The 10251-nt window shown below is 48.3% G+C and overlaps 1 protein-coding gene across 4 annotated transcripts in view; it reads right to left on the bottom strand.

The window, feature by feature from the left end:
• The window catches only part of LOC119172496 (transmembrane protein 50A), a 250480-nt gene extending 244347 nt beyond the window's left edge, over positions 1-6133 (bottom strand). The window contains exon 1 of one of the 4 annotated variants that reach the window (XM_037423623.2): positions 5935-6133. In XM_037423623.2, coding sequence (XP_037279520.1) covers positions 5935-6033 — 99 coding nt within the window. In that variant the 5' untranslated portion in view covers positions 6034-6133. The remainder of the gene's footprint in view (positions 1-5934) is intronic. The other 3 variants (XM_037423622.2, XM_037423626.2, XM_037423625.2) reach the window with 3 other exon arrangements.
• Between the last annotated feature and the right edge of the window lie 4118 nt (positions 6134-10251).

Here is a 10251-nt window from a genome sequence, read left to right as displayed (position 1 = left end):
GATAAGAAACCCACCGAAAACCGTCCAAGAATTCGTAGCCGAAGCGACCACTATTGAAAAGACCCTGGACATGCGCACCAGACAGTATAATCGTCGCCTGACTGCAGACTGCGCTGCTGCTCAAGTCAGTAACTACGGAGACCTGCGTGAAACGATCCGAGCGATCGTGCGGGAAGAGCTGCGCAAGCTGTTGCCTTCGGCGCAGCCTCAAGTGGATTCGATCGCCGACATTGTGCGAGAAGAAGTTCGGCAATCGCTTCAAATTCCCCACGCACCGCTGCCCGAGCCGGAAGCTATGAGCTACGCCGCTGCACTGCGCCACAACGCTCCTCCCCGTCCACGCCAAAACGCCGCCCCATCGCACTTCCGTCGACAGACGCCACCGCCGCCACCACCCCCACCGACGTCATACCGTTCGCCAGCGGCCCAGCGCAGTGCACCGAGGAAGACTGACGTCTGGCGCACCCCTGACCATCGCCCGCTCTGCTACCACTGCGGTGAGGCCGGACACACATACCGCCGTTGCCAGTACCGACAGATGGGACTGCGTGGCTTCGCCGTCAACGCACCGCGTCCACAGCCAGGAGAACGACCACGTGACATCGCCGACTACCTGACAGGAACTCGGTGGACACCACGAAGCCCTTCGCGTTCGCCATCGCCCAGCCGCCGCACGTCACCGCACCACCGACAGTACTCTGGCCCAACGCGGGGCCGGTCTCCTAGCCCGTATCCGGGAAACTAAGGGCAGCAACCGGTGGAGGTGCGGTTGCTGTGCGACGAACTACCGAAGATTCTCCTCCGACGACGACGACGCCGCGACGGAGCTTTCCGAACACAACGCCAAACAGGCAAAGCCCTGACGGCGAAAGCTCACTTACCGAAGGTGGCCTGACGACGCAACAGGGAAGCAGCGGAACAAGCCGACGCAGCCGTGACCCGACGCCACGCCCTAACTGTAATGCGAGACGGCGAATTAGCGACCTCGACGTTCTTATCGACGGCCACAGTGTGACCGCTCTCGTCGATACTGGAGCCGACTATTCTGTCATCAGTGGGTCGTTCGCCGCGAAGTTAAAGAAAGTTAGGACAGCTTGGAAAGGCCCTGAAATCCGCACAGCCGGAGGTCATCTCGTAACGCCTTCAGGAATCTGCACAGCGAGAGTCACCATTAACGGCCGTATTTATCCTACAGACTTCGTAGTCCTACAGCGTTGCTCGAGAGATGTCATCCTTGGCATGGACTTCTTATGCCTCCATGGTGCTGTCATCAACCTAAAAACAAAGTCGATAACGTTATCCACAGAAGAAGCACTACCGCCGCGCACGCCGTCTGGACACCATGCCTTGAATGTGCTGGAAGAACAAGTCACCATTCCGCCTCGCTCAAGCGTCATTATTTCAGTCGGCGCTCCTGAATCACCTGACTTCGAAGGCGTCGTTGAAGGCAGTCAGCATCTGTTGGTCACCCGAAATATTTGCGTCGCAAGAGGAATTGCAGAGTTGCGGGGAGGCAAAGCAACGGTTTTGCTCACAAATTTCAGCAATGAGTACAAACATGTGAACAAAGGAACAACGGTCGCATACATCGAAGAAATTGTCGAAGCCACCAGCGCTTTCACCCTCGCCGATTCTGCGGAACCTGCTCAGAGGAACCAAGCCCCTCCCATAGCTTTCGACGTCAATCCCAGACTTCCGAACGATAAGCAAGAACAGCTCAAGGCCCTGCTCCTGCAATACGAAGATTGCTTTTCGTCGTCATCGAAAATTCGGCAGACCCCAATCACGAAACATCGCATCATAACCGAAGAAAATGCCAGACCACTCCGTCAGAGTCCGTACAGGGTTTCGACGCGAGAACGTGAGGCCATCAAGAGACAAGTTGATGAAATGCTGCGGGATGATATTATCCAGCCGTCCAAGAGCCCATGGGCATCCCCCGTGGTGTTAGTGAAAAAAAAGGATGGGACCCTACGTTTCTGCGTCGATTATCGCCGCCTGAACAAAATCACAAGAAAGGACGTGTATCCTCTCCCACGAATAGACGACGCACTTGATCGGCTCCATAACGCCAAGTACTTTTCGTCAATGGACCTCAAGACTGGCTATTGGCAAATCGAAGTCGACGAAAGAGACCGAGAGAAGACGGCGTTTATAACACCGGACGGCCTCTTCGAGTTTAAGGTGATGCCCTTCGGCCTTTGCTCAGCGCCTGCAACTTTTCAACGCGTTATGGATACAGTACTGGCAGGATTGAAGTGGCAGACTTGCCTTGTGTACTTGGACGACGTCGTCGTGTTTTCCTCGAGTTTCAACGAGCATCTTCGGCGCCTTGAAGCTGTACTTCAAGCCATCAAGACTTCCGGACTCACACTGAAGCCAGAAAAGTGCAGATTCGCGTATGAGGAGCTCTTGTTTCTGGGGCACGTTATCAGCAAGTCTGGAGTTCGTCCTGATCCACGGAAAACAGCCACCATCGCCGAATTCCCGCCGCCCACTGACAAGAAAGCCGTGCGCCGATTTCTGGGCCTGTGCGCCTATTATAGGCGGTTCGTGAAAAACTTCGCCCGCATCGCCGATCCTCTCACTAACCTTACCAAGGCCGACGTGGAGTTCAAGTGGGAAACGCCACAGGAACACGCTTTCCAGGAGCTTAAACATCGCCTCCAGACGCCTCCGTTACTTGCCCATTTCGACGAATTCGCCGAGACAGAAATACATACTGACGCAAGCAGCGTAGGTCTTGGCGCCGTTCTTGTGCAGAGGGCTGACGGACTTGAAAGGGTTATTAGTTACGCCAGCCGATCGCTATCCAAAGCAGAAGCAAATTATTCCACAACAGAAAAGGAGTGCCTCGCCATCATCTGGGCTACGTCGAAATTTCGCCCATACCTCTATGGCAGGCCCTTCAAAGTTGTGAGCGACCACCACGCCTTGTGTTGGCTAGCCACTTTGAAGGACCCTTCAGGTCGCCTCGCACGATGGAGCCTGAGACTTCAAGAATATGACATTACTGTCATTTACAAGTCCGGCAAAAAACACTCCGACGCCGACTGTCTCTCTCGTGCGCCTGTCGACCAACCACCACCCGACGACCCGGATGACGACTACTTCTTGGGAACGATAACTACCAACGACTTCGCTGAACAACAGCGGGCCGACCCGGAACTTAAGGCCCTAATAGAATACCTCGAAGGCAGGACCGCCGAAGTCCCGAAGGTATTCAAGCGCGCACTTGCGTCGTTTTTTCTACGAAACGGTCTTCTACAAAAGAAAAACTTTTCACCGCTTCGGGCTAAGTATCTCCTTGTGGTGCCTTCAGCTCTGCGACCAGAACTCCTGCAGGCCCTGCACGACGATCCGACGGCAGGGCACCTCGGTGTTTCTCGCACGCTCGCGAGGATACAAGAAAGGTACTACTGGCCGCGTCTTACAACCGACGTCACTCGTTATGTGAGGACATGCCGGGACTGTCAGCGACGCAAGACACCGCCGACAAGGCCAGCGGGACTTCTGCAGCCAATTGATCCACCTTGCCGACCTTTCCAGCAGATTGGTATGGACCTATTGGGGCCGTTCCCGACGTCGGCTTTCGGAAACAAGTGGATCGTGGTAGCCACCGACTACCTCACCCGCTACGCCGAGACAAAAGCCCTGCCAAAAGGCAGTGCATCCGAGGTAGCTAAGTTCTTCGTCGAAAATATCGTCCTACGTCACGGCGCCCCGGACGTCCTTATCACCGACAGAGGAACGGCATTCACTGCCGACTTAACTCAAGCGATCTTGGCATACAGCCAAACAAACCACCGCCGGACGACAGCGTACCACCCACAGACCAACGGCCTCACCGAGCGGCTTAACAAGACGATCGCCGACATGCTGTCAATGTACGTCGATGTCGAACACAAGACGTGGGATGCCATTCTTCCGTATGTGACCTTCGCATACAACACGGCGGTGCAGGAGACGACGCAGATATCTCCATACAAATTGGTCTACGGAAGGAGCCCGGCAACGACGCTCGATGCCATGTTACCCAACGTCACCGACGAAGAAAACCTCGATGTGAGCGAGTACCTTCATCGCGCCGAAGAAGCCCGACAACTTGCGCGGCTCCGTATCAAGAATCAACAGACGACCGACAGCCACCGTTACAACCTTCGACGACGCTTCGTGGAATACCAGCCCGGTGAACGTGTTTGGGTGTGGACGCCGATACGCCGACGTGGACTAAGTGAAAAGCTTCTGCGACGGTACTTCGGACCGTACAGGGTGGTTCGACGTCTCGGCCCACTTGATTACGAGGTTGTCCCCGACGGCATCACGAACTCTCAACGACGCCGATCGCGACCTGACGTCGTCCATGTCGCACGCCTCAAGCCGTTTCATGCGCGTTAACAAACTGAAACAGTGTTTTTTTTGTATCATTGTTGTATCGTAATTTATTCATTGTACTTTCTTGCATTATTATTGTACCTTCATCTTTAGTTAAAGCATCGAGACGATGCCTTTTTCAGAGGGGGGCAATGCCACGTTCCATTTCCCAAGTTTTTGTTATCGTCCCAAAACACCACACGATTCTCAGCGCAAACCGCGCCTGCAGTTTTCTAGAGGGTTCCGGACTGTAGTAGATCATTTCGATAAGATCACGCCCACTGTGCGAATGGTACAGATTGTTCTGGAACGCACGCCGCCGCCAGCGATAGCACTAGAACATTCGACGGCGGGAGTATAAATGCCGACGCGCTTCGCCGCTTGTCAGTTGTTGATCGAAGGCCGACGCTCCGTTCGCCGCTATCAGTTTGAGACTGCTATCTGTGCGAGACTGCTGCTGTAATTGGACTTTCTGTTTACCGGGCACAGGTTCGCCCAAATAAACAGTTAAATTATAACAAGAAGTCTCCTGTCTTCGGCCACGTCACGACCCCGTGACAATATATATAAGTGTATGCCTTTCAAATGAATTCAGTTTGTACTTGTCTGCCTCTAGTCTTTATTTCGCACTAATAGCTACCGTAAAAACTTTATATGCCTGTTTGTTGTCACATAGCACGTGAAGTCGCACAATATCGGAACAAGTTGTAGCGTTTTCATTGCAGCATTCCCCTGAGTTGTGGTCACCTAATCAACCCGCTAATGCTCGAATGAGAGAAAAATATTTGGACAAGCGCAACCAAACGGGAGGATTGCAAGCACTGTGGCTGTACCCCTGATTTCAGCACACAGAGTTCCTTAACAAAGGGAAAGTGGAGCGCCAAAATGTGGAAGGTCTTTTCATGCATGAAGCAGAAGAAACACGCTTTCCATTGACGCAGAATTTGAGTAACGGTTTTACTTAATGCATCGTTTTTCCCTCTCGTGGCTTTTACTTTTTACACCGCGTTTATTACGCAAGACACCCATCAGTTGTTACGTTTTCATTAATGCTTGCGCATTCCAGCATATATGCTCGTTGTCAATTACTCTGATTGCTAAACGAATTCTTAAATGAATGTTTTTACCGCCGTTAGTCAAGTGTCTCGGGACCGTGCCCTGGCCCCACTCGGACTATAAACAAAGAAAAAGCGCCCTTCATAAATTGTTCGCGCACCGGACTTGCATTGGGGCTTTGTCGTCACTGTCTCTCTAACATAGCACCCAAGACATCAGGCGACGAACCAACAGAGGACCTGTAATGCAATTTGTGGCAAAGAATGGTAATGAACGCGATCTTAAAAAAGCCCACTCGAGATCGTAAGATTTGACAGCTCGAGAACATACGCATCAACTCAAACGCAGTAACCACAGCTATTCACCGGCTCAAAATCATGTGCCTGCTACAATAAATCTACGACATATTTCACCCGAATGAAAGGCAGAAAACGAGGAGAACCCTCTCGGTGGTTCGGAATCAAGCAAGAAGTGCTTCACATATGACGCGTATAAAGGGCTTACCAAAGACCCGGCCACAATCGACGCTATCGCATTCCTCTTTTCGCCAAGTTCCATCCATTCCGGGCGATTGAACTGAATATTGTCAAAGCACCCAGCCATTTTCACGCGACTAATGACCGCCTAAGAGGCAGGACGCTCCTTCAACTACGGACAGTTGAACCTACCAGTTGTTGTACTTCTGGTTGTATCATAGCCTCCTAGATTTCTCTGCCTGCCGGATTATCGGCGGTTACTTGAGAAGCAGCCGTCGTCGGAACTATGGTGGTGGCGTTACTTAAGCAGGGGGTGTTTTCTAATAAGTTCTTACGTTTTTGAAGCTTATATGCAACAAAAATAACGTAAAAAGTTTTAAAAGGCGCAAACGTAATTTTAATTAACCCTACGTAAATACCGCTGCCATAAATGTCACGCGTTTTGCGTTCATTTACCAGGCAACCCTTTTATTACAAGACATAGCCTTCGAAATTCGCAAATGCCAAAATTGCCTATCTGAAAGTGAAGTACAAAGACCCTTATTCCTACGTAGGTAGCGCCGCCATAAAAGACGGGCATTTCGCGCTTGTTCGGCAGGCAAGAAAAAAAATCTAGGAGGCTATGATTGTTGCCTGCTGGATGAGCGCAAACGCCCATCATTTATGTTAGCGCTATCTACGAAAGATAAAGGTCTTAATACTTGGCCTTTGAGATTGGAAACTTTGTCGTTTGATAATTTTAGAAGATATGCTTTGTATTGAAGAAGTTGCCTGCTAAATGAGCTTGAAACGACTGTCATCTATGACAGCGTGCATTACGTTGGGTTTGGGTTTTTGTACTTGGCCTTTAAGATAAGCAACTGCGTTGCTTGTTATTCTCGGAGGCTATGCCTTGTATTAAAAAGAAGCGATAATCTTGCTTAAAATGTAGGCAAAAAGAGGCAGCGTCTCGTGCGCCGCGCGGCGCTCCAGCCATCCCCACACAGAACTGGCTGCTGCGCCGCACGGAAGTGACGTCACTTTAAAAAAATTAGGCAGCGTCTTGTGCGTCGCGCGGCGCAGCAGCCATCCCCACACAAAACTGGCTGCTGCGCCGCACGGAAGTGACGTCACTTTAAAAAAATTAACGTAAAGCTATTTAAATGTGCAAATAATTACTTTAAAATGCAATAAACTTACAAAAGTGTCATTAAACAAGTGTGTAACGTGTTTTTATAGTGCATAAATTAATTATTAATGCATTGTATAAAAATATTTGTTTTGTATATTGTTTTTGTAATATTAGTATATAATGCTCAATTTAACAACCTAATAAATTATTTTTTGGTTTATAGGTATTATTAAAAGGAAAATAAGTTGATTGTTTGTTCTGTGCTCGAGGGTGCAGCGGGTTTGCCCCTGGTTTCGGTTTGGAGCGTATTTTGATACTACGACTACCCTAATACAGTACATGTGTACAGTATTGTACACATACAGTACACATACGTACAGTATCGCACACAATGTTGTACAGTACATGTGTACATTCTACATCGCAATGTGCCATGTCAACAGCATTCGCCGAACACCGTGTGATAAATCTGCATCGCAACGTCAACAGAGTGTTTCTTTGATAGACCGAGAGGAAATCGGTGGTCTGGCGTCAAATTAATGTGCATCCTTGCCTGTCGACAGAGTGTTTCTTTTGTAGACAGAAAGGAAATCGGTGGTCTGGCGTCAAATTAATGGGCATCCTTGCCTTTCGTTCGCGAAATCTATGCGTCCAGTGACGCTGTTCTGGTACCACGTCTACTGCGGCGCGTTTTTCTGTCATCAGAGCTTCAATAAATAGCGTGAACAGCATTGCTTACCCAGTGGCGGAAGGAACAATGCAGTCAGTTGCATCGTTTTCGCTTACGGGCCTGGAGTTTTGTGTGTCCTTGTACGTCTCGGCAAGAAAGTGCATCGATTGTTGAACAAGCGTATAAATGTCCTATTCTGCGAGGATAATCAAACATTCGAAATCAAAGAAGGCGGCATTCAGGAAGATCAGTCCAATATGTGCTTAGGAGAAACTTGTTAACTTGTGTCGCAGACAGTACATTATTGTTATTGATTTCAGCAGTGCTCTGAGGGACGGGGATCTTTCAGTGCGCTGCTAAAATCAAGAATGCGATCCAACTTGCGTATGCAATTTTCAGTTTTCATGCAGCACATTATTGATCGCCTTATATGAAAAAGTTAACAAAAAGTCATTTATGTGCGTGCTATGCATGCCACGTTAAGCTTCTGTGCTAACTATACCCTTGAACTGGATATTAAAATGTTTACATGCTTACACTCTGAGGAAGAGATGGTCCGCTTATTTCTTTTAAACAAATCTGGAATGTTGGCCATGTTGTCGCTTGTGCCTCTAGACCAGGTAGTCGTGTCTGGATCACCAAGCAAACCAGCTTGACCTCCCTCATGCCCAGGGTCACACATCTTAATTCATGCGGCTACGATGTGCAGCTGCACTTCCACTAAGTATGAGTTGAATATGTTCGCAAATAGACTGCCATATAAACCACTTGCAGGTGCTCTTCGGTTTTCTTTTCTTCTTTAGCGTGTTATAGTGCAGCGATTGGTTCGCAGGTAGGACTTGCAAACCTTGTACAGCTATGGACAGGGCTGACTATTGTAGCTTCGTATGCATGTAGAAACCTTTTTCAAGTAGAAAGGTTATTATCATCAACATAAGAGAAAGGTATACAAGCTGTTTTCATCCAACCTTTCTTCACAAATGAGATAAAGATGACTAACCCATTACTACTTGAATTACTAGCCATACTGTACAGGTTGCCATCAATTTAATTAATGCAACACCCAACATTAAAACCACACTAATTCATTAATTTCACCTGTGACGACAATGTTAGTATAGTCAGCATTAGGCTGGCAATCCTGGCACTGCACGAGAGCCTCTTTTAATGTTTCCTATAGCAGCTAGATTACAAAAGCACTACAATTTTGTCGAAAAACTCACATGATCTACGAAGTCTTCACGTCTCGCTATTGAGGTGACCAGGGCATGGTTGGAAGTGCTGCGATCATATGTCTGACTAAGGAGCTGAAGTGCTTGGTTCATGTGTGATGCCTGTATTGCGTTGATTTGCTTGCATCGGATCCATGCATTCATTGTGCACGATGACCTAAACTGATACGACACATGCATTTTAATCTCTCATAACATAGACAGATTAAGAGATGCCCTTCTTGGCTACTTAGTTCATAACTGAAGCTCAACAGTGGCAGGACAAAAACATGTGGGTCTAAAGGACCGGGCAAAATCCTCCTGACCTTATATGATGGTCTACTGACAAATTTTGTCGCCTCCTCACCTACGCCAAATTTAGTGTTAGTTATAAACGTTCAGCGATTTTAAACTTCCAGGCTTCAGTTTTGTCACTTTATCTATCTCGGCTAGTGATAAGGTAGCCCATGCCTTACTATAAAAGCTTGTTAAGACTTTCGCCTAACTCGGTTTATCACGAAGCCTATACAAATTGTAGGTTCTGATTTTGATGAGATAAACCTTGAAACTTCTTTTTCTGAGAGCCTTTTAGCTCTATGTTCTCCTCATTTTTTTGAACAAAATTAGACGCCGCTCAAAACTACCCGAACTCATGATATGACACATACCTGTTACAAAAGTACGGTGTAGTAAATGTGCATTTTTGCCTCAAAGAGCCAATAAAAAGAAGAAACAAAAATGTCTGTGTAGGTCTACACTGTACCCTATTAATCCTTGGGAATTCAACAGCAAGTGATATGGATTACAGAAAAATGCTCAAAGCCTCAAGCCGTCAGTTGAGGTGCTGTGCACTATCATCATCAGCCTGACTACGTCCACTACAGGACAAAGGCCTCTCCCATGTTCCGCCAGTTAACTCGATCCTGTGCTTGCTGCGGCCACTTTACACCCACAAACTTCTTGATCTCATCTGCCCACCTAACCTTCTGTCTCCCCCTAACTCTCATGCCTTCTCTGAGAATCCAGTTAGTTACCCTTAACGACCAGCAATTGTCCTGTCTATGCACTACACGCCCAGCCCATGTCCATTTCCTCTTCTTGATTTCAACTATGATATGCTTAACCCCGTTTTGTTCCCTGATCCACTCTGCTCTCTTTCTGTCTCTTAAAGTTACACCTACCATTTTTCTTTCCATTGCTCGCTGCGTCATCCTCTATTCAAGCTGAACTCTCTTTGTAAGTCTTCAGGTTTCTGCTCCATAGCTAAGTACCAGCAAGATACAGCTGTTATATATCTTCTTCTTGAGGGATAGTGGCAATCTACCTGTCATAACATGAGAGTGCTTGCCAAAT

Source organism: Rhipicephalus microplus, chromosome 4 (assembly GCF_043290135.1).
Source record: "Rhipicephalus microplus isolate Deutch F79 chromosome 4, USDA_Rmic, whole genome shotgun sequence".
Lineage (NCBI taxonomy): Eukaryota > Metazoa > Arthropoda > Arachnida > Ixodida > Ixodidae > Rhipicephalus > Rhipicephalus microplus.
The sequence above is the reverse complement of the archived record's forward strand: the minus strand, read 5'-3'. Positions and strand labels throughout refer to the sequence as shown.